This window comes from Falco naumanni, chromosome 17 (assembly GCF_017639655.2).
Source record: "Falco naumanni isolate bFalNau1 chromosome 17, bFalNau1.pat, whole genome shotgun sequence".
Lineage (NCBI taxonomy): Eukaryota > Metazoa > Chordata > Aves > Falconiformes > Falconidae > Falco > Falco naumanni.
In genome coordinates, this window is record NC_054070.1 from 6,026,552 (window position 1) to 6,049,338 (window position 22,787).

General features: G+C 51.5%; 3 protein-coding genes across 7 annotated transcripts; 1 reads left to right on the forward strand and 2 right to left on the reverse strand.

Moving 5' to 3' along the window:
* The first annotated feature begins 98 nt into the window (after positions 1-98).
* On the forward strand, positions 99-1,399 carry C17H1orf74 (chromosome 17 C1orf74 homolog). The gene has a single exon (XM_040617044.1). The coding sequence runs from the start codon at positions 246-248 to the stop codon at positions 1,083-1,085; it is 840 nt and encodes a 279-aa protein (XP_040472978.1). The 5' UTR covers positions 99-245; the 3' UTR covers positions 1,086-1,399.
* A 589-nt stretch (positions 1,400-1,988) lies between these two features.
* TRAF3IP3 (TRAF3 interacting protein 3) lies at positions 1,989-18,029 on the reverse strand. Of its 5 annotated transcripts, XM_040616605.1 has the most exons (17): positions 17,460-18,029; positions 17,137-17,350; positions 14,299-14,659; positions 12,890-13,004; positions 12,308-12,365; positions 12,058-12,082; positions 11,603-11,632; positions 11,243-11,338; positions 7,101-7,172; positions 6,693-6,833; positions 5,862-5,990; positions 5,510-5,645; positions 4,672-4,734; positions 4,531-4,590; positions 3,838-3,986; positions 2,420-2,692; positions 1,989-2,246 (listed from the first exon to the last, which is right to left on the reverse strand). In XM_040616605.1, exons 3-17 carry the CDS (start codon positions 14,599-14,601, stop codon positions 2,163-2,165), a joined length of 1,734 nt encoding a protein of 577 aa, XP_040472539.1. In that variant the 5' UTR covers positions 14,602-14,659; positions 17,137-17,350; positions 17,460-18,029; the 3' UTR covers positions 1,989-2,162. The 5 variants fall into 5 exon arrangements, with proteins under 5 accessions (XP_040472539.1, XP_040472538.1, XP_040472537.1 ...); XM_040616604.1 differs by lacking the exon at positions 17,137-17,350; XM_040616603.1 differs by lacking the exons at positions 17,137-17,350; positions 17,460-18,029 and adding an exon at positions 15,185-15,427.
* A 76-nt stretch (positions 18,030-18,105) lies between these two features.
* Positions 18,106-22,257, reverse strand: LOC121098529 (corticosteroid 11-beta-dehydrogenase isozyme 1-like). The gene is made up of 6 exons (XM_040616609.1): positions 22,065-22,257; positions 20,970-21,100; positions 20,267-20,378; positions 19,949-20,134; positions 19,253-19,396; positions 18,106-18,817 (listed from the first exon to the last, which is right to left on the reverse strand). Exons 1-6 carry the CDS (start codon positions 22,150-22,152, stop codon positions 18,597-18,599), a joined length of 882 nt encoding a protein of 293 aa, XP_040472543.1. The 5' UTR covers positions 22,153-22,257; the 3' UTR covers positions 18,106-18,596.
* Positions 22,258-22,787: the final 530 nt, after the last annotated feature.

Below are 22,787 nucleotides of genomic sequence, written 5' to 3' on the forward strand. Positions count from 1 at the left end.
CCCTGCCGGGCGGGACCCGCACCGGGGCAGAGCGGCGCGGCCCTGCCTGGCGGGCCCGGCACCGGGGCCCGGGCGGAGGGCAGCGGCCCTGCCGGGCGGGACCGACACCGGGGTCGGAGCCGGGGCGGAGCGTCCCTCCCGGGCGGGACCCAGCCGCTCCGCCCCGGACCACCGCCCACGCCAGCGCCGAGCCCGACCCGGAAGCGCTGGGGCCGGCGGTGCGTTCCCGTCGGCGCAGGGCGGCCATGGGCCCGGCGGCCGGGGCGGAGGCGGAGGCCCTGGCGGGCAGCGGCCTGTCGGCGCCGCGGCTGGTGGCGGCGGCGCGGGAGGAGCTGGGGGCCGGGGCCCGGCGGCGGTTGCCGGCAGGCCGCGCCCTGCAGCTGGCCGGGGAGGTGCTGGCGGTGGCGGCGGGGCTGAAGCCGGCCTTGCTGTACGACTGCGGCGCGGCGGGCCCCGCCGAGCTGCGGCGGTACCTGGCGCGGCTGAGGGAGGCCGGGCTGGCCCCGGGCCGCCTCCACTTGCTGGGCGCGGAGGGCTCGGCCCTGGTGCTGCACCCGGGCCTGGCCCGGCGGAGGCTGGCGGCCGTGCTGCGTGCCCGCCCGGCGCCCTTCATGGACGTCTCGGCGGGGCGGCGGTGCCCGGCCCTCTGCGGCCCCGCGGAGGCCGAGGCCATCAGGGGCCACCTTGCCACCCTCCTGGCCCACCTAGGGGCTGCTGAGGCCGCCAGCGCCGGCCCCGTGTCCTCCAGCGAAGTTGTCCCCGCGGGCTGGAACCTCTGCACCATCGTTGGGGTGCTGCTGGGCTACCCGGCGGCCTACGCCTTCTCTATGGAGGAAGGCACCGAGAACTGCCTGGCGCTGACGCCGCTGAGGGTGTTCACGGTCCAGGCCTCCTGCCCCAGGATAAGGGACGGTCTCAGGGTCCAGATCTACTCCTTCAGCATCCCGGAGAGCCTCTGCGTGGAGCTGAAGGAGGTGCTGGACGCCTGGTGCGATGAGCTGAAGGAAGCCTTCAGAGCACAGAGTGACTTTGTAGGACTCTGCATTTCCAGCGAGGTGGTGTCTCTTCCAGCAGTTGCCTTGTAGAACTCAGACTCTTTGGCCTTTCCCACTCGCATCAGGAAGTGAGGTGAGGCACCTGGCTCCCCGTGTGCACGGCCCGCTGAGGCTCCTGCCAGAGGCCCCTGAGCACCAAGGGCCGACCTTTGATGATCTCGGGCCCCCGACCTTGTAGGCCAGTTGCAAATCAAACACGTGTACTTGCCAGAAGAGCAGCGTGTGGATGTCCGCGCTCAGAGCTGCTCTGCAGCCTGGATCCTGGCTGTGGTGAGCATCATGTAACCTCAGGGTATGTTTATTTGCTGCCGACAGCTGAGGATTAATAAAAAAATCAAACGCCGCGTTATTTTAGATTTGTGGAGTTTTTTGTAGGCTCCATATCATTTACTACTAGTGCGAGGTGGTGTCACGCACTGCCTTGTAGCTGAGCCTGTGCTTGAACCAGGGCCATAAAACCTGCACAGTGCAGCTTCTAAAGGGGCTTAAAACCCCTGTCTGTGTTGAACTAATGTGGTGCTGGCGGTGGAAGGGAGGCAGACATGGCTGCAGGGGCATTTGGCCACGAGACAGGCTAGACGAACAGTAGGGTGAACTGGGAAAATTGCTCAGGAGAGGTAGTGTGCGGGGGAGTATGAGGGGGCTGTGCTAAAAAGCCTCCCTGAGCTGTCAGGTACCAGTAGGGGTGGCCCAGGGTCAAATACCTCCCATTTAGGGAGGCAATAAATAAAGGGAGAGAATTTTGTAGTCCTCTCAGCTGCTGGGCATGAAAACGGGGGAGGCTGGATCCCAAGGGCAGGGGGTGCCCCCTCCCTCCTGCCCCGCGTGAGCCCCAGCAGCGGCAGCTGGAGTGGCTTTGTCCCTCAGCAACACAGGGACTGGCAGCGCAACCTTCAACTGGAGCCAAGTAACTAAGGCAGCCAAGGGAAGGGGTGATCTCCCAGCTTTTATTGGAGCCGCAGGGGTTTGTCTGGAGTGAGACCAGGTCAGGACATGAACCAAACATGTAACTACAAAACAGCAGAGTGTGCGCTGCAGCGAGGGCACGTTGCTGTTGGTGAAGCAGAAGTCAGTTCCTGCAGTGAAGTCAGTCGTTGAGAAGGTACTTCATGGTCTGTAACTTGCGAGGAAGGTGGCTATAGCCATTGCTATCATTGCCACCAGGAGAGGGATCCAGTGACCGTGCTGTCTCTGCAAGAAGCAGCAAGTGTTACTAGGAAATTAGTGGGAAGAGGAAACTTCTCATCCCAAGCAAACATGTCATTCAACTTTCCACACTGCACAAATAAATGGGAATTTTCCCCAGACCGATCCGCAGCCCCGGTCTGAAAGTACTGAGAGCTGGGGTGAGGAACGCCTCCCACCTTTCCCTGCTTGCTCTGGAAGCGGTTGAGCTCATCCCGGCACTGGCGCAGCCTGGTCAGGCAGGAGCGGTACTCCTCGCTCAGGGCCTCCAGCTCGGAGCGCAGCTCTGCGCACTGCAAGCACAGCAAGGGTCCGTTAGCAGGAGGGATCCCCTCGCTTTTGTACACACCGAGACTGGCGGGACTCCCGCAGCAGCTGCAGCGCTTCACCTGCGCATGGGTGCTGCAGCGACAGGGGATTTTTGCTTCTGCTACCTGTATGCCCGTATGTACCTACAGGGGACAGAGCAGAACTCAGTGTTACTGGGAACGTGGTGACAAAGGCAATGCCTGGTCTGTTACCATCCCATGACCTGCTTGGCTTAGTTGCCACCTTCCACATCACATGGGAGAAAGAAGCAATAATTATTTTTATGACTATAGAAGCATGCAGGTCAGGAAGAAGATGTGGAGTGCAAACTCATGGCAGGGTTTACCTCTTATTCTGAAATTCAATATGCATTTCACCAACTGTGAGAGCAATTGCAGAGTCCTTTAAACACTCCAAGACACGGGACAGATGCCTTCATTGTGCTGCACAACAAAACCCAGGGAGCACCTTTTATCCTGAAGGGCCGTGCAGCATGAGACCCTGCTGCCTTCCTCGTGCATGAGCAGCAGCTGTGGAAGGAGGCGGCAAGGGCCAACGCGGGGGCAGCTGCCCCACACCCAGCTGTTCCCTTTTGCTGTGATTGTGCTTTACAAAATCCCTTCCGCAGGTGATACTGGGTGATGCTTGATGTAGGTGGTGCACTCACTGGCACGGGTTAGTAGGACAAGCTCTTCTCCCATGTGGCTCTAAGCTCGGCTAAAGTAAGTTATAAATCCTTTTTTGTAAATCCTTGCTGAGTAGTGCTCTAAGAACTGTGGGGCTGTTGGTTGGCTGAAGGCATGGTTAGATGGGAAAGAACATGTATGAGGTCTGAAAGCCTTGAATTTTTTGCAGCCCAGTTGGAAGGGCGTTACTTTTGTTAGTAGTCCCTTCCTGTTATTTGCAAGGCTTTTGTTTTCCTCCTCTCCTTCCTTTGGGCTCAGGGTTTCAGCTCTTAAAAGCGTGGCTTTAGCTTTTTCTCCGTGAGACTGTTGACTTCTGTCTGTGAGAGCAGAAATGGGTTTGTATGGGGAGGGCCCTACTGGCATGGCCCCGGGTGCCAGGCTACTGGTGCCCTCCCCTCGCATGGAGATGCTACGTTAGGGGTTTAGGTAAGGCTGGTACCAGGATAAAAATTCAGCAGAGAGAATCCTTACAGGAGATAGCAAGCTTAGGTTACTTCCAGGAGCTTTTGCGTGATGTGTTGTGCTGCTGCTGGAGCACTTGCACCAGCAGCTCGCTCCCTGGCAGGTAACTCAGTCCCACTGTGATTCAGTGACTTCCTCACCTCGTTCTCCTTTGCTGTAAGCTGGGATGTCCTTTTCTGCATCTCATCCGTCAGACTTTCTTCTCCCTCCTCCTCTGGCTGCTCTAATAGAGTGTCTGTTTTTTCCTTGGCAGGAGTGAGAGGTGGGGTCTGCGTGGTGAAAACCTGGTCTAGAAAAGAGTCAGGCTTCTGATGAGAAACAGGTCCAGGCTTTGAGTTTGCTTTAGATCTTGTTTACCCAGCGCAGTTTAAAGATAACATTTGTGTGCTATGCACGCAGCAGAGGACACAGGAGCAGAGTTAATTATCACAGTTCTGGCTCTGCTGTAGCTGCAAGTTAATCATCTTCAGAACAATATTTCTAAGCAGTTGCCAGAAATGGAGGGAAGGGAGAGTTAAAATGCCTTTTATTACTTACCCCCCCCCAAGTACAGCTGTAATTGCAGTTATAAACTGGAATGTATTTTGTTTGGAAAAAAACCGGGTGTAGCCACTGAAGTAGAATTTGCAATTAAATCGATTTATTTTTTTAAAGTGTTTGCATCATAAATACACTTACATTTTAATGTTAACTAGCAAAATCTAGTAACTTGCTTTGTGCAGCTTTAAAATAATCCTTTATTCTAAACCAATGCAGACTTCTTCTAGAGTCAGGTCTAATGTTCCTGTGGCCAGTGAGAGGAGTGCTAGGTGGGAGTTACAAAGTGTGCTGACCTTTCCTTTGCACCGCCGCCTCCAGGGTCTTCTGTTCCTTCCTCTGGTTCTCTATCAAGTCTGTGAATGCAAAAAGCTGCTTGTTATCCTCCGCATCGCTAATGCAGGCCTCTTACTCTGCACATCTTTTGTGTTACTTACCGTGCAAGTGGCTGATTGTTGCCTCTAGCATTACCTTCTGATTTTGTTCTTTTTGCAATTTATCTGAAATGGAAGGAAAATCAAGGCTGGTGTAAATCTCTGTGTATCTCTATGCAAGGATGGCAGCTTTCCCCTTCTCTATGTGTGTAAAATGGAGTGGATATTACTGAACTTTCCTCTCGGAAGGGATGTGATTTTTAAAATTTTTTTTAGCTGTTAATTGCCTTTCCAGCTTTGGCAGCTGTTTCTAGTGTGCCTTACATTCTATTAATATATGGCTTATTTTAAAGCTGCTTGTGTGAGGCCTGTTATGAAAACAGAACTACCACCCATTTACTTTTCCTTGTGTTTTCAAATAGCCATGTGAAGTATGTGTGAGTTTCCTTGCCTTTATCTGAATTGGTGCTTTGGGAGCTATTAGCAGATACTTACAAGCTGGTAATCCCTAGCACCATGCAGCAGCCCCTCAGACAGTAAGGGGCACCAGTGGGCTTGCATTGCTGGGTTTGATGGGTCTGATAAGGATGCAAAAGTCCTCATCAAAGCTGAGGACTCCTCTTTGATTTTTTTGTTTTTTGAGGTCTCCCATTCCATCCTTTCTTCCAGAAGAGTCACTTGACTTTTTTGAAGTCCTCGAATCTAGTTAGAAACAACTTTAGGAACCCTTTGGAAACCAGAAGCTTGCTTGGCAAGATGAGGTGTGCAGTACATTCAGAGAGAGGAAGCCTTCTGCCTGTGTGTGTGTGCTTGGCTTTGCACCAGGATTTTAAGAGTAATTTCGTTATATACTCTGTTGGTCTGGAGAATGGAGCCCCCCACCATCCCCAGCAGACAGTACCTTCAATGGTGCTGATGTGCTCGGCCTTGAGGTGGTTGTCCTCCCGCAGGGTGCTGGCTTGCTGGCGGAGCGCGGTGTGCTCACTCTGCAGGCTGCGCAGAGCTTGCTGGAGCTGCTCCTTCTGCGTGGCCGCTCGCTGGGGGCGAGAAGGGCCCCAGCATCAGCCCAGCCCTGGGCAGCCCGTGGGCCAGCCAGCTGTCCGGCAAGGAAAGGTGGCCACGAGCTGAGAACCGAGTTGTGCTTGGTCAAGAGGGACTTATGATCTAGTGATCTCAACCTGGGGGCTTCCCTACTTTGCAAATGGGAAAATGTGAGCTCCTGTGGGTGCTGTTCCTGCGGGGAACTGGCGTACCTGCAGCTCGCTTTGCAAAACGTGGAAGCTGTTTTCCAGCTCGGTGTGCGCCTTGGTCATTTCGGCTTTGAGCGTAGTGTAGTGCTCCTTCCAGAAGGCAAGGTCCTCTCTCGTCGCTGCCAGGCTTCTCTAGGGAAGAAGGCAAGGACCCTCGGGTGGGCTGTGACCCACGGCCGAGTGGCACCGTGCCAGACTGCCCTGAAAGACATCCTCGGGGCCGGGGCATCGCTGCCTGTGCACCAGGGCCACGATAACCCGCGTGGGGCTGATGCCATCTGATGGCCAGAGCGAATGTGGGCAGAGGCTTTGCTGTGGGGCTGAGCTCCTGTGCTGCCAGGAGGATTTAGAAGCCTGGTAGTATCTGGGATAAGATTTACTTGTTTTTCTAAAAATACCAGTTATCCTGTAGGTCAAAGCAAATTGCTACCTCTTGGGGAACATCCATTTTCATATAAAAGAGCATCTCCAGAAGAGGCGCCTCTGGAGACCTTGTCCCCGGATGTCTGTGTGTGGCTTGTCACTCCCTCTGTGTGTGCAGTGCAGAGGATGGGCCAAAGGGATGGTGGAGGAGAAGGGATTACTGTTAAAACTGCCAAACAACAGTGTATTTCCCCAGTTGTGCGCTGTTTTTATAACCTGATGCGTGGCTCACAAAATGAGCCCAGGTTATCACTAAACTGCTTTGGACTTTGCTCAGTAGCTAAAAAATGGTATTTTTGCATCTTAGTTGCTAATAACAAGCTAGTCCTTGCCTTTCCCTGAAATGTGGGGGCTCTTTGTCACTGCTGGGACTCGTTTAAAGCAAAGCCAGGTGTAAAACATGTTGCTTACCTGAGAGTTTTGCAGCTGCTGCTCTGTTTGGAGTTTGTCCTCCAGCATCTTCTGAAGAGCCTCTTTTGCCTTCTGCTCGTAGGTCTGCTTCTGGTCCTCCATCTCTATCAAGATCTTCTTCACACACTCCTTTGAGTAACTCTTGAAAGGAAGCATTAAAGTACTTGAAGGGTCTCATCTGATGTATTCCTAATCCTGCTAAATTTGAAGATTAGCAAATCCAGAGTGTGTAAATGCTATTGCTGATTTGCTGTATAGCATTGCTTCAGCAAAGAGGAAAAATCGTTTTCAGATCCATATCTAATCAGATTGCTCTAGAAACTGAGACCCAACCTAATTACATGGTTTGGTATTTCATTTTGGTGCCTTTATTCTCCCATGTTTGTTTCTCAGTCAATCAGACATTACCTGGGTGCAAGCCTGCAGCTGATTTTCAAGCGCCCTTAGTTTACACTTTAGTTTATCTTCATTCAGCTGACCCTGGGGAAAAAACACAATTGAATTGATATGTGGAATCATGAACTATACAATAAGACCCCAATATTTTGTTAGCTTGCGGTTTTGATTCCCTTTCTCACTCCATCTGTAATAGTGTGGTCAAAGTCTTTTCAATGTTCAGAGCTCAAATAAGCCTTCACCATCTCAGAATAAATGGGATATGGGGAAAGTAAAACTTCTATGCATTAAAAAATTCTCCTGAGGCAGTTCTACTGGTTGCTGGGTGCAGGTATGTGCAGTGAGATGGGAAGTTAAGAGCAAGGGGATTTCAGGTTCGTCTGGACAGGTCTGGCAGAAGCCTAGCTGCCACCTGTCCCCATGTGCAGCCCTCTTCCCTGGCTGGTGGTTCCTCCCTGCAGCGCTCCTTGCCTAAAGCTCCAGCTGGTGCTGAGGTCTTGTCTTGCTGGTTCCCTTAGGAAATAGGTTGGGTCTGCATTGCAACATCTAGCAGTTGGGCAGGGGGATAGAGGACAACAGCGATGATTCATTTTCCTTATTATAATCTCCTCTCGGTGTTAGTCAGGCTTCTTGGGTTTTGTGAAACCAAACTGCATGCAAATTCAGATAAAATTTCTAGCAAAGAGTTCATGTAGGCTGTTTTTCCACCACCAGTACTGAGAACGCTGGTATCATCTCAGCTTACTGCTGTTTGAAGTCAAGCCTGTGAAAACAACCCCTTGATGCTGCAGGAATGGCTGTTAGACCCAAGCAAAACCAGATTCTCTGGCGTCTTAGCACTGTTTACATTTGCACAGAAGTTTAGATTCCCAAAGACCAAATCTTCCCAGTTCAGTTGTTGGTACAAAGAACTAAAGGCTCTGTCCTCTTAGAGTAGGTGGAATTTTGAGAAGTATTTTCATACATGAAATATTATGCCTAGTTTTTCCTCTGCAGTGTAATTTATTCTGCTGCCTGCAAAGGTTCACGTTGGATGGCGGTGGTGTTACGGCTGTTGTGCACAGATGTAAATGACTGTGCAAAGTACAAGGTGACAGAGCACTGGGCCCTTCCTACGCTTCAGAGCAGAAATGTGCTGGCAAACTCCTTTCATGGAGATGCAGCTTATAAATTGGCAAAAACATATAGTGTAAAGATTTCTCTAAATGGCATAAGCTGTCTGTTAGGGCTGTTAGCAGAACAGCATGGCAGTGAGGGGTGACTGCATGTGTGTGTATATGTGGGAGGGGATAAGAAATTATGCTTCTGACCAGTAAAGTTATGAGCAAATCTCGATCAAGCGCTTATATTGAAGATTACCTACGTGAAAGGGGTGGCTTAAAAACCCCCCAAAAACCCAAACACCCCCCACCCCAAACAAAATAAATAAATAAAAAAAACCCAAAACACACACACAACCCCCCCAGACAGAAACCCCCACAAAACCACAAAAAACCAAACCCAAAACAAACAAACAAACCAACCCCAAACCAACCAACCAAAACAACAGCAAAAACCCCTCTGCCAGCCACCACTATCAGATGGTGGCAGCTTTTCCTCTCTTTGCAGTGGCTCTGGTGACAGTTTGAACGCTACCTGGGGATCCCTGCACTGAGCCTCACTGGAGCGCACAAAGACACCGATTTAAAGCAAGGCGGAGAAAGGGATTAGGGCTAATGTGCTCAAAAATACGCCCACTCTTGCAAATACAGTGTTTGAATCCTGTGCAGCCCTCTCCTTCAGAGAGTCAGAGTTACCTGAATGGGCAGCTCCAAAACCTCTCCCAAACTCTTCTGCGTTTCTCTACTGCTGTCATTTAAGTGCCATGTAAGTATTTTAAATTGGTTTTGGCTGACGGCCGTAGTGTTTTGGTTGTTCTGTGATCAGTGAATTCTCTGATACTCCTTCCCTTAATCATATTAAATAGTTGGTTTAAAGCAGTAACAATCAATGCTGTTTCTGGAAGGCTTCCAGCTTGCCCAAACACAATGTTGGCGCTAGAAAAAGAACTAGTAGCGAAGCACTGGAAAAGACAAAGAGCTTAAACTTTACAGAGCTGCGAGGGACTCCCAAAAGTCAGGCTCAGCTTCAGAGGTCAGGAGGGGAAGAATAATATATTAAAGTAGCGATTTTCTTCTGTATTAAGAGTAATTAATTTCAAGCTGTTCTCTTCTTAATTATAATCGAGACTTACTTAGCTTCCTTCTTGAATCAACTTGAAGCTGCCTTTTTGAATCAACTAAGCAAATTTTACCACAGATGGGGGATTTAAGGTACAGACCTGTAGTAGGAAGGTCTCCCTAACCCAAAATTAAAACCATGGGAGGGGGGAGGAACTGAATGCTTTATCCCTTCAGTTTAATGACACCCCTGTCCTCCTGCGGAGTATTCACTTGCTCCATCAAGACAGAAGCACCCATGAACACAAGCGGTGCCTCAAAAATGACTCTGGGGCTGTTTAAGGAGCTACTGCTGTAGCATTCACATGTGTGCAATAGCATTTCTTTAAAACCCAAAATATTAGAAAGGATTAAAAAGCTGCTGCAACAAACATTCAGCATCTTGCCTCAGCCTGCAAGTGGGCAACCAAGCCTCAGTTTCCACAGCACAGGGTTAAGGTATAGGACCTGTCCATACCTCCCCTTGCCAGCACCTCCTGGAGCAGCCCCTTGCCCCTGCCCGCAGCTACCAGGAGACTCCCTCCGAGCAGACAGCAGCTGCCTTGCTTGCCCTGTTGTCTCCATTGCCAGCGGCAAGTTAATTTTTAGTCTGCCAAAAGGCTGAATGCAAGATGCAGCAGCAAAGTCTCTCTTCTGCAGCAGAGATAGCAAGAAGCAAAGTGCACCCACCTGTTTCTAATCTGAGGTTTCATGGCTACTTCCTGCAGAGTGTGTCAGGGTGTTTTTTCCTGCTCATATTATATTTGAAGAAGCAAGCGAAGGCGGAAGTTTCTAACCACAGAACATCTAACACAAGTTTTTTGTACTATCTCACCCAATCATTTGCTTTTCTGCCCCAACAGAACTTTCAAACTGCTTTTTTAATGGCACAATGAAATTTAAATTAATATTTGATTTAATAATCCTTTGTAAAACACTATATATATTGCATAAAATGCATCACCTTAATTTTACCCCCTGATAACAAAAAATTTTTCCCTTGGTCCTTGTTCAACACTGCCCAGAGGATTTTCTTTGAGCTGCAGGGAGACAGGTTGATGAAGGGCCATGATTCCACAGTGCACTTAAGGCTAAGCAGGCGTGCGAGAGCATCGTGGTACTGAGTCCCTCGACCTGTGTTTGGGGCCCAGGACCCATCTCTGAAAGGGACAGGGGCAGTGGTGTGTTCGGAGGATGTCCCTGCGCATCCCAGCGAGGAGCACACTGGTGGCTGGCAGCTTGGCAGGAGCTGTGTGTGCTGGGCGGGTGGGTTAGCTGTTGTGTTCTCAGGTTAAGAAACCGTCTGGCTTTTCCCCCATCCAGTACTTGGGTGCACCGGTTTGGTGCACCTAAAATTTTTAGGGGCGGGGGGGGGGGGGGGGGGGGGAAGAAAAAAATAAATTGGTTCAAGATACTTGAAACTTGTTTTGACTAGGAAAGAAAACTTGGTGGAAGATGGTTGTTTGGGTTTATTCTGATTATTTGCTTCCACTTACATGCTTCTGTTCTTTATTTAAGAACAAGTGGGAAAGGCGAGTATAAACAACCCAAACCTTACAGGAGAAACAGGTTTTACATTTCCTGTTGATCTGAAAGCAAAGTACTTTTGTAACTATTTTTAGGGCACAAAAGGGAAAACTTCAAGCAAAGTGACCCCCTAACTTCTGAGTTTATATTCAACCCTCCCTAAAAGGAAAGGCGATAGCAAGGAAAGAGGCAGAGCAAACAGCTACTTGTGGGGAACGGTTCTGCGTGGTGCCTTCCCTGTGAGGTGACAACGTTGCGTTTGAAACCTGTAACGTTTCCATGCCTGTAGAGGCACCGAAGCCGGGCAGAGATAGAGCGAGGAGGGGAGACATGTGGGGTGCTCCTGCTTCTGCACACAAGCCCCCTCCCATCGAGGCAAAACCTCCCCCCCAGCACCAGCAGGAATTGCCTCCTGCAGCTCTCTGGTACCTGCCAGGATTTTTCTGATGCTTGCAGCAGCGTGGAGAAAAGCTCCTGCAAAATTACCATCTTCTGCTTGAGCAGCAGCTCGCGGTGCAGGGCCTCCTGTGGGGAAGAGAGAGCTGGTCAGCGGGGACCCCCGGGGCTGGCGGGGACCCTCTGCTCCCCTCCGGCTCGGGCCCAGGGCTTGGGCCACTCGGGGGGTTTCGGGCAGGTCTTTGAATTCGGTGGCTTATCTGTAGGTTTTCTTGGCCACATTGAAATCTGGTGTGTAACACCCATTTGGTTAATAATAATTAAAAACAAGGTATTGCTGTGCTTGCCCAAGACCTGCTTTCCCAGCGGGTACTTCACATATTTGGTACCTACCTTCAGGTAGTTGGACAGCTGCATGATTTCCTGAAAGGGAAAGGGCAAATGTTGGAAAAGGATCGGGTTGTTTCAGTTTAGAAACATTTTATGAGCTGGCTACAAAATCCAAATATTTTGAAGTACAGCTGAAGTTGACAGGCTGTGTCTGGGTGGAGGAGCAGAGCCTGCTGGGCATTCGTTTGCTTTGTCCAGGGAAGCAAAAATATTTTCTGCAGCAGCGTACAGCATTGGGGTTATGGCATCTTTGCCACGCAGTGTATCAAATCAGGGCAGGGACTGAACGAGAACAGTTGATATCCATGGGACAGGAGTGCCTTTTTCTCCTATGGGAGCAGTGTCATTATTTTTGAAACTATAGAAATTTAGCACGAGTCAGTGTCCCAGTCAGAAATTTTAGAAACTGATTTCATTTGCAGGAGTTCAAGGTTAGTTGTTATCTGTATTTTGCTTACCTTATTTAAAACTGCTATTCCACAACTAAAAAAAAATAAAATAAAAACTTGTGTTACTGAAGTACGGGGATGCAGGGGTCTGCAGCAGTCCATGGCTCTGGACACCAGCTGCTCGCCCCCAGCCCCAGCAGAGTGCAGGTGTTTGCCCAGCCAAAGCCGGTGCTGGGGTGAAGCGCGTTTGGGCATCGGGGGCTGCTGCCCTGCGGTATCTGAATTCACAGCCCAGGGAGCTGGGGGAGGACCGGCTTACTCTGTCTGCTGGCTTGAGTCTTTCACTCCTGCGCCTGGGTTTGTGAGGGTCTGGGTTCCTGTGAAAGCAGAGCGAAAGGATGTGAATGATCCCTGCCCTGTCTGAGGGGCCGTGATGTTCTTCTGTTTGGGTGTCTCTGCTCTCAGACGGCATTGCATCTAGGATGGAGAGCAGTTCTTTAAACAGTGCCCAGTAATGTAGCGCAATAGGGACAAGAGGCAGAGTCCTGCTCAGATGGACAGAGAAGGAGAAGTTAAGTAACCCTGCTGACTGAAGCTAGCCCCCAGACCCCTGAATAGTCTGGGGCGCTTACAGGGAAGTTGTAGGGCAAAGCATTGCTCAGCAGCACTGGTGGCTGAGCTGTGAGCTGGGCTTGTTTATTCCTCCACAGGGAAAATAGTCTTAACACCTGCAGTCTGCAAGGGAAACTCCAACCAGGATGGTGAAGCTTAGCACAGGTGTGGGGCTGCTGACAGGGGAGCTCGTGTTAGGGGGGAGCCACCAGCTCGATGGAGGCTTAGAGGTGGGAGGGAAACGTGGCAGCTGCTGCTGTGCCGGGAAACCCGAGCATCCCTCACCTACCTTGGGTGTTCATGGAGGCACCTTGCCTGGGGACAGCTTCTGCCGAAATGCCGAGGGGGACACTGAGGCTGAGCGGGGGGTGTGCAGGAAGGAACGTGGGGCAGCTCCATGGGTGCTGGAACAAGAGGGCAGCGCGAGTCAGCATCTCACAGCCCATTCTGGAGAGGAATGGAGGGGAAGGGGCTGTGGCTGGGCCAGGCTTTGTACCTGCAGTGACCTGTGGGTGAAAAACATCCAGGAGATGCCAAGAAACCATGGCAAATCCACGAGGACCTGCTGCTTTTGCTGCAGCAGCTCTAGAGCTCTGTGGGGAAGTGGAGGAAACCTGCTGGCTTCTGTGGGGGTGGGGCACACACACCCCAGAACAGGACAAGGAACCTCCTCAAAGTGTCTTGAGCTGTTTTTGGAAAAGTTGAGGACTCATGGTGGCAGTGGGCTGGGTCCCTGGTCAGGTCTCTGCTAACTGTTTGGCCTCCTTGGAGCAGAGGTACCTGTTCTGCAGCGCTTCCCCCCAGGGCTGGGGAGCAGAGTGCTCACCCCCTCGCCCCTCTGCATGCCCCCCAGCCTCTTGCCCCTTGCTACCTCTGCAAAACCAAACAGGGGAAGGTGCCGTGCATGGGCCGTGTGCATGTAAATGCTTGTTCCAGATTCCTGCTGTCTAGCGGGTGATTAAACCCGGTGAACCAAGCGGCAGCAGGAGGCAGGTAATTGCTGTGCACGCTCCTGTGCTGCGAAGGGAGCTTGAGGGTGTGCCTGTGTTAAGTCATCTCGCGTTCCACCATCCCTGCTCACGTAGGTTTGTGAAGCCTCTAGGATGAACTTGCAATGTACCGGGAAAACTGTTTGTTTTGCATGGGGATACCAATTTGGAAGGAAATCTGTTTGGCTCTCGGGTTGGGGTGTTTTGCACTGCATCATTCTATAGGTGATACTCAAGGCGGTGAGCCCTCTGGGGTACTGTGTTAGCTGTGCAGCACAGGGTAGGTAATGAGGACCAGGGAGTTGCCAAATTCCTGCACCCCTCCTGCTAACAGCAAAGGTGATGGAGGGAAGCCAGTTGTTTAGAGCTTAGTTTTCAAGGGTAAAAATAATTTGTGTAAGTGCAAAACTGTAGTCTAGTGGCTAGGATGTGGGGCTGTACTTGGAGAAACGGCAGAAAATCTCTTGTCTGGTTCAGGGTTTGGAAAACAGGAGAGGAGTACGCTGGGGGTGAGGTGACAGCATTTACCTGTTCCCAGCTCTGCGGTTTATAAGGAAATGCACGTTTTTGTTTGTGCATTCTCACTTAGTGGCCGTACTGTGATTTGGATCCCAATGCTGTTGCGATCGTTGGGCAGGTTGTGGATGCTTTAGTGGGTGCTAGCTGGAGCAGGCAGAGCAGTGAGCTGTGCTCCGGGGGCGGGCGTTACCTGGAGCAGGTCGGGTGGTCTTGACTCCACCTGTGAGGAGGGGTCCAGTGGGATGCATGCTTTAGGCTCGCGTCCCAGCAGTGTCTTTCCAGCATCGCTTGCCAGGTTTCTCCTTCTCAGGAATTCCTTTTCCCGAGGACTCTGCAACGGCTCCTCCACTCCCCTCCCGAGGCGCCGGCAGGTTGTCACATTGTTTCGCCGTCGCAGGGTCTCCCGCAACTCATGCCGCCGCTCGCACTTCTCATCGTAGCTCTCGCTCGGGCGCCTGTGCTGCAGCCGTGCCTTCTCAGGCTGGCTGATCATGTTGGGTGCAGATCTACTGGTCTGAGACGCCCCCTCTTTTGCTCTGGGGTCCTCTGCCCTGATGAAACCAAGGGAAAAGATGCGACCTGAGTGAAAACTAGTTATTTCTAAGATTAAGTGAATGTGCAGTATTGGACACTGATCCTGGAGTCTCATGCAGTGGATACAAGTGATGCTCCTGGAGAAATCTGTTGTCTGTGAACTTGTGTGTAAAACACACCACACTGCGCCTGCTCATCCCTCGGGTGGCTGCTGACCCAGGGGGTGCTGAGAACAGAATTTCCAACAGTTAACACAACCTCATGAAGTTGGCCTCATTACCAAGCAATGATGCTTCCACTGCTTCCCCTGAGAGAATTCCTTTCCTAATAAAATAAAATCCATCTGTTATTCAAACAAATTCTTTTGTGCATACTTCTAGAGCTCTTCAGGCAGCATAAAACCCAGGAAGAGAGATAGCTGCTATTTCTGCAGTAAACTTCTTCTAAGTGTGTTTTTCTTTTGCCCGGGTGTGGATTTTTTGTTTTTGGGTTGTTTTTTTTTTTGATGGGCCCAAATATAGTGGTGCTGTGGTGTGACTTACTCTTCAAGCAGTTGCATTTTATGTCTTAGTAGTAGCTGCCTTTTCTGTGTGCAGACAGAGATCTGGAGCAATGGAAGCCTTGTAGTGTTGTAGGGGTTGGGTGGGTTTTTTTGGTGGTGTTGGTTGCATTTTTTTAATGGACTGCCTGGCAAAGTCCCTGCAGGTCTGAGCACACCTGCTCTCTGACGGCCACAGCTGCAAAGTGCTTTTCTCCTGGTTGCTCCCTCCCTCCCCAGCTCTTGGGTCAGGTGCTGTGTACCACTTGACCCTCTGCTTGCCCACCTCCGCTTGCCCGCCCTATGGGCTGCAGCCCTGGGTTCCTTCACTGCAAATACAAGAGCAGTGACTGATCATTGCGATTTGGGATTAATTCATCGTTAAGCTGTGCTCAAGAACTGGGGGCACAGGCTCTCAATGGTACCAGGTTGCCTTGGGCACGAATTCTGCCTCTGTTTCTGTGGCCTGGCCAAAGGAGGAGCTCCTCCGTTTCAGCACTGCTCCACTGTCTGTGTGCATGACAGGGCACAGATATGAAACCGCCTCCCTCCTGCGGACTTCTCTGCACAGCTGCAAGCTGCCAGTGCATTGGGTTTTACTGTACTTTGGTCATATTGAGTGTATCGGGGCCTTTGCCTCTGCATCAGTCTAAGAGAAAGCTGAGCAATAACTTCTCATGACTGCTCCTCTTCTTTCCTCCCCTTGAGCAAAAGCCCTGTCCCCTTTTCTTCCTTTACCCCATCGGCAGGGAAGAGGCTCGTCACCCCCGTGCAAATCCCATGAGCATTTCTCAGCGGGTGCCAAGCCCCAGGGGTCTCGGCCTGGGAGCTGCTGTGGCCGCGTCTGTTGTGGGGCTTTTCTCATATTTAGTAAATCATGTTAATGTAGGAAGAGGGGGGCGGAATTTTGTCTCAAACTTCAGGTTAAATATTCTCCAGTGTCAAACAAAACCGCCAAAACTTCATTGGTCTCATTCGGTCTCGAGCAATTAGGAAGTTGTTGAGTCTAATGGAAAAAAAAATGGGAACAAGTAAACCCCATTTACATAATACTTCCGTGCTTTTTAGTCTGCGTTAAAATCTGCTCCATAATTTTTTTTTTATTGTCCTTGTGTTGGCTCTGGTGTACTCAAAGCTCATCACTAGTGCACCTCTTCGCTGCAGGGGCTCCCTTTGGAAGGGGAGTGGCACTTTTGGGCCGTCAGCTCTTGCTCTGGGCAGGGAAGGTGCCTGCAACCCCACCGCCAGGGCACTGCTCCCGGCGCTGCGCCACGGGGGTGGAGGCTTTGAGACCCCTGAAGCATGGCACTGCACTTCTGTTCATTTTTATTTGAATATTCTCCTCTTTGAATAGTTTCTGAAGCAGCTCTAATTTTAGCTTAATTTTTCTGAAGGGTCCCAAAATTATTTCGTTATTCAGGTGTTTCTTATTGTGATGTGCTTACAGCTAGAGGGGTATAAAAGGCTGAGCAAGTTGTTCCCGTGCAGCTTTCATGTCCGTACCATAAGGATCCCTTTCCTTTTGGAGCACACGTGCTTTCCTTGGCCCGGCAGGCAAGGCAAGGTCTGGCCAACAGCTTCACGCAGAGAAATGCAGGTTGGACGTATGCCAACAGCCCGCAACGTGCTCCCTTGAAGCTGGGTATGAAATCTGTAGCTTGTATCTGCAGTGAAACTTCTCCAAACTCTTCAGGGCACTTGAAAAGCATTTTTCAACCAATTTTTTCTTAATTTTAGAAACTGTTCAATTGCGTGTTTAATCCCAGACTTGGATGTCCTGCTCGCTTCCCACTCATCCAGCTTGTCCTGTTGGGAATAGCTGAGCCCCGCTCCCACCTGCACTGCCTCTGGCTGCCCAGCCTGTCCCAAGAGCAGCTGTTGTAATAGCCTCAGTTAACCAAAAAATGTGCTTTAAAGGAAGGTAAGGCTTAAAGAAATACACAGTCCATTACTCACCCCAAGCTGAGCAAACTGTTGAGGCCTTCTTGACAAGCTAATACTCTATTTCCGCCTTCTGTTACCCCAAACTACCCTCTCTAATTAAAAACCATGTCCTTTATCTTTGCTTGCCAAGCTGTTGCGCTTCTCGCTTCAAGGGAAACCAAAAAAAAAAAAAAAAAAATACTTCTTGCTGGTTCATGTTACAACCTCCTGGTGTCAATCCTGTCGGCTGAAAGCGGGGTGAAAAAAGAGGGGAAAAAGGTGGGTGCTGCTGCCTTGGGCGCGGCAGCCTCTGCGCCCCTCTACCCCTCGCCAGCCCCAGCGCTGCGGGCACTTACCTGGCCCGAGGGGTCCCGTCCTACCCTGTGAGCGCTGTGGAGGAGCCGGGGGTTATCAGGCACGAACACGCTCCAACTGTCATCTTCACGCCAACCACCTCATTTTGCTGCTCTCACTCTTTTTCTTGCTCTGTAAAACAGGAAACGTTGCAGCCGCAGCCGAGCCCCGGTTCCTGTCTCTGCTGACAGCCCGGCTGCGGGGCGCAGGGGCCTGCCTCGCGGGGGGTTCGGGGTATCCTGGGACCCCAAGGTGTCTAGCTTCTCTCTACGCAGAGCTAGCAGTTATCTTTTGGGCCATCTGCCTTTACTAGTCTCCAACAGGCGGAGGTTGAGCGCTGGTTCGCGGAGCTGCTTGTGGCACTTGGTGACGGAGTCTCCCCGAGCTGCTTTGGGGTAGAGAAATCCAGACTTAGGGAAGTACAGTAATGCTATTATTTTAAGGCTTCTTGCAGATTGGAAAGGAAAAAAAGTGTGTATTGGCAGCTGAGGAGAGGTCATGTATGGCAGAAATTCATTAAGGTCTTTAGGAAGTGAAAGCAGCGTTAATGCAAATCATGCAGGGAGGTTGGTTTAACCAGCTGGGCGCTGATAAGGGCTCTATGCCTGTTTGCATGGAAGAGGAATGTAAGTAAAAGCAGAGATCTTGTAAAATAATACAGAATTTATTTTTTTCAAAGACCAGCCTAGAAAGGGATACATGACCAAAAAAAAAAAAAAAATAATCCCCATTTCAAAGGTCCTCTTGTAGCTTTGGGTGGTTTGTGCTGCTGGCCCTAATCCTTGTTCTGGGCCACGGCTCAGCCCGCCTCCTGCAGCGCTCAGCACCGCTGCTGCTGTGGCTTTCGATGGGGGAGTGGTTCCTGCTGGTGAGCAGGACACTGGCAGCAGATCCTGCCACCTGGAGCTTCTCTGAAGTGCGTCTTGGTTGGAAAAAGCCAGTTGCAAGAGTTTGTTACTAAAAAGGATGTTTTCATGCTGTGTGTTGTAGTCTTCTGGTGCATCCCGTCTCAGGCTGCCAGGGTGCATCAGCATGGGGCTGCCCCAGTGATGTGGAAAAGGGCACTGGAATAGCTGGATTAAAACCCAATTCCCTCGTGCCTGGCACAAGGTGTCCTGGCGTGCTCGCTGCCCCGGTAGCTATGTTCTTTTGATGTTTTCCACCTTATAGTTGCTCCTGATGAAGGAGTCAAGGAAGTCGGGGGCTATGGCGTGAAGGAGGAGCAGGCTGCTCACCGCTGAGGACGGGTAGTGCAGCTCCCGCTGGCGCAGCGTCCCGCTCTTGATGATCTCAAGCGCGCACTCCTCCTTCGGCGCTGGTGTGCCCCGGATGGCATGCGAGACCGCTCGGACAGCGTTCTCTGCAGGGATGGGAGGACAGGGAGGGAAGGAGCAGTGTCAGATGGAGGGGCTGCCACAGGCACCACCAGCCTAGTCGGGGTGTCTGTAGCTTCCTCTGACAAACTCTGGGGACCCGACCTACTCGACAAGGCTTAGAATAGTTCAATAACAATTATGGCGATATCCTTCCCATTCCTTTCACCTCTTGAGTGACACTGGATGGAATCCCCACCTCCCCTGGGTTTCCTTCAAGGATAATAGCAGAGTCAAAGGTCTCGGGCCACACTTTTAAGGAGCGGAGGTCCCGTTTCCACGATTGCCCAGCCACTGCAGGCTGAGGGTCCAGCAGCGGTGGGAAGCAGCGTGCTGAGCAGCCCAGGGCCAGAGGGTGGCTGGTGGGCTCAGCCCTGTCTGAAATGCACGGAGTTGCGAGGCCCCAGTGATGCCGAGCTTACCTGTGTCGATGTAGCCCAGGACGCAGAGTGTGATGGAGACATTGACCTGGTCTGTGATGAGTTCGTGTCGCAAGGAGCTGAAAAATCCATCTAAGGCGAACTTTGTTGCAGAGTAGGGAGCAGCAAACGGGGAGCCAATTTTACCTGGAGCAGGGACACAAAGTCGGGGTTTGTGTACTGGGCAGGTGTCGAGCTGCATGGCTCTCTGTTCCTCTTGCCCTTCAAGTAGCTATAATATTGTGATTTAGGGTGACACAGTAAGCTGTCACAAATGCTTGAGAGAAATAAACAAATGCAGGAATGTTTAAAATGTAACATATGGCATACAGTGGCATAAAGTACCTTCAGTTGTGGGTGATTCTGTTCTTGTATTCCTGCATGCATACCCACCTATAGCAAATGTGTGTGTAATCTGTGGCCACGCACATAAAATAACCTGCTGTGGCGTACCTTGACTCCAATGCACGAAGGTGATTAGTGGGTGCAAAGAGACTAGCGGGACAGGGCATAGAATATAAATGGCCCAGAGGACTCAAACTGTGCATCTGGGATAGCTTACACTGATCCTGACTCCCAGCGGGGTGGCTGTCTGCCTTAGGGTCCTTATTCTGTCTTTGAAGAAGAGCCGCAGCAGGGATCCCTTGCAGGCAGAGGAAGGGATGTGGGCAGGGAGCGCCTGGTGCCTTGTGTGCTCACCTGCCACGGATGAAACAACTACGATGCTGCCCTCGCTCTCCTTCAGCATGGGCAGCGCAGACACGGTCATGGCCACGTAGCTGAGGAAGTTGATCTCCAGGAGCTTTCGTACATGCCCAACATCCCCGTTGAAGTAGCTGAAGTAGGAGTAACCGATGTGATTTAGGATGAGCATATCGAGGCCTCCTGCAAGCAGAGCATGTTTGCTATTGGCAACCAGCATCTCAAACCAAAGCAGCTTCTTGGTGGCCAGGATGGCCCCACAGCGTAGCACGGGGTGTGCTGGGGAGTGAGGAGGGGCAGCTCCCCACCACCTACCCCAGGTGTTCTCAGCCTCCCTCACCACCACCTCGGGGAATGCGGTGTCCTCCATAGAGCCACTCACATAGCGGGCAGACGCGGCACCCAGCTGGAGGCACCGCTCCACAACCTGCAGTGACAGCGAGAGCGGTGTTGGCAGTGGACTCCCCTCCGCAGACCCCCCATCCCACGAAGGCTGAGGCTGTCTTGGGGCAGATGGGCAGTGCATCTCTCCGTCCCACTGGAAACCTGTCTCCCTTCACGGGAGGAGGCACATTGCTCAGAGAAATGTTTCTGGTTGCAGACTTAGACAATGGCACATCTGAGCCAAATATTTAATATTTATAAATAGGAATGTGATTGCTTAATTTGGATTCTGTTGTATACGGGATGCAAAAATGGTTCAGGCTTTAAGAAAGGGCAAGGGCTGAGCAGACCAGGACTTGGGCAGACTAGTGTTGTCCTTGGTGGTGGCAGAATTCATAGCTGAAGGCTGCGGAGAAAGAAATGCCATGCTGTTAGCATTGAATACGCAATTTGTTGCAGTGGGCTCTGTGTGTGTTCAAACAGGCTCATGCTGGGGAAATGCTGTGGTGGATCTGTAGGGTATCTGGCATCTCTGCATGCCTGGGCCAAGGTGAATATCTGCATTCTGCCTGCCTGTGGGGTTCTGGATTGCAAATGTGTTTTGCCAGCCTGGCACACTCTGCTTGCCATTTACTTTCTGCAGCTTGGCCTCCGTCCGTGCCGTGAGCAGTAGGTGGGCCTCCATGCGTGCCAAGTGATATGCCATCTGCTCCCCGATGCCACTGCTGGCTCCAGTCACGATCACTCGTTTTCCCCGGAGCATCTCTGGAGAGGAGGATGCAGAGCTCAGAGCTGGCATAGCCCACACCATCCCCCCGCATGCAGGTACCGCAGCTCTTTGCCCCTCGCCTTCAGGTGCAGGGAGCTGCAGGCAGCACCACTGCCCTGCTGCAGTGTGCGCTGCTCATGCAGACCCTGACCAGAGCCCGGTTGTTAATCCCGGTTTGGTGGGGAGCACGTGTGAGGCTTGAGCTTTGCACCCAGCCTGGTCTGGGAGCAGCTTTAGGAAATGGCGAGAGTTGGCTAATAAAAGTATTAAATGTTTAAAGTGGAAAATTCTATATTTCATAGAATCATCAAATGGTTTGGGTTGGAAGGGACCTGACAGACCATCTGGTTCCCGCCCCCTGCCACGGGCAGGGACACCTGCCACCAGCCCAGGTTGCTCCCAGCCCCGTCCAACCTGGCCTTGAACCCTTCCAGGGATGGGGCACCCACAGCTGCTCTGGGCACCCTGTGCCAGCACCACGCTGCCCTCATGGTGAAGAATTTCTTCCCTATATCTAATCTAAATCTCCCCTCTTTCAGTTTAAAGCCATTCCCCTTGTCCTGTCACTACATGCTCTTGTAAAAAGCCCCTCCCCAGCTTTCTTGTCAGCCCCTTCAGGCACTGCAAGTTGCTCTAAGCTCTTCCCGGAGCCTTCTCTGCTCCAGGCTGAATAATTTCCAAAATGAATAATCTACTGGATCAGACACCGTGTGTCCCAGCAGATCCAGTATAATCCTGTGAGGTTTCCCGTGCAGCACAGGGTGCTCTGACCCCTTGTCCCAGGAGCTGCCTGAACTCCCCTCCGAGCCCTCAGCCCCCTGCCCCCCCTGCCTTGGCTTTTCCAGCTGTGCTATGAAAGGCCCTTCAAACGGCCTGTGCGCTCCTGCGCGGGCACACACTGCCGCTCTGGCAGCAGCCTTGCTGCCTGTGGTTTTAAAGCATCTTTTTCCAATGACTTACCTTCATTGAAATTCTCGGGTGCTGAATAAAAATAAAAGGCCAGTACCAGTCCCAGCAAGGGAATGAAAAACTTCAGGAGCAGCCCCATCCCTCTGCAGCAGTACAGGTAGGAGCAACAGGCTCCGTGGCTCTGGCTGTGGGTGGTGAACGGGGCTGGGAGCGATTGCAGTTTTGCACGGGTTCTTATCTTGCACAAGTTTGCTGTATCTGTTGGACCTTTTCTTTGTGCTTCCTGTGGTTTAGCAAACATTAACCTAACAGAGAGTGTCACTTTGGACTTTAGGCTGTCCCTTGCACCCTTGTCCTGCCAGGACTTTCAGGTGTGGTTTCTTAAGGCACTGAAAAGCTTCTAGCTCCATAGAGCGGTGGGCGTGTTGTTCAGTGCCAGCCTTTGGGGCTGGGACACCTGTGTCCCCTCAGTGCAGACCTCCACGGGATGGATGTCCTTCCCCCTCTCTCCACTCCTCGAACAGAGGCAACGCTTCCCGTCCTCGCAGGCTGCTGCAAGGGTTTATTGATCAGCAGTATCACTGTGGTACAGGTTAATGTGAAAATCTAGAGAGCAGGGCTGGCAAAGTTTGTGGTTTTAGACCTTACTGGTACTCTTGGCTTATCCTACATGGTATCGCCGTTGGTGTAACACTGAGAGTTTGTTGGGTTTGTTTTATACCTCAAACGTTGCACTCTTGTCTTGAGGAATCCACTGATTGCAAAAGGCAGTAA

Excerpts from the sequence above, each read along its gene's own strand:
- C17H1orf74 (XM_040617044.1), top strand. The coding sequence starts at position 246 with ATGGGCCCGGCGGCCGGGGCGGAGGCGGAGGCCCTGGCGGGCAGCGGC.
- TRAF3IP3 (XM_040616603.1), bottom strand. Across the intron at positions 12,366-12,889 it reads TGCCTCCATGAACACCCAAG|GAACCCAGACCCTCACAAAC; the intron begins GTAGGTGAGGGA and ends CTGCTTTCACAG. Across the intron at positions 4,591-4,671 it reads AACAATCAGCCACTTGCACG|ACTTGATAGAGAACCAGAGG; the intron begins GTAAGTAACACA and ends TTGCATTCACAG.
- LOC121098529 (XM_040616609.1), bottom strand. The coding sequence starts at position 22,152 with ATGGGGCTGCTCCTGAAGTTTTTCATTCCCTTGCTGGGACTGGTACTG. Across the intron at positions 21,101-22,064 it reads ACCCGAGAATTTCAATGAAG|AGATGCTCCGGGGAAAACGA; the intron begins GTAAGTCATTGG and ends CCTCCTCTCCAG. Across the intron at positions 20,379-20,969 it reads CGGAGGCCAAGCTGCAGAAA|GTTGTGGAGCGGTGCCTCCA; the intron begins GTAAATGGCAAG and ends CTGTCACTGCAG.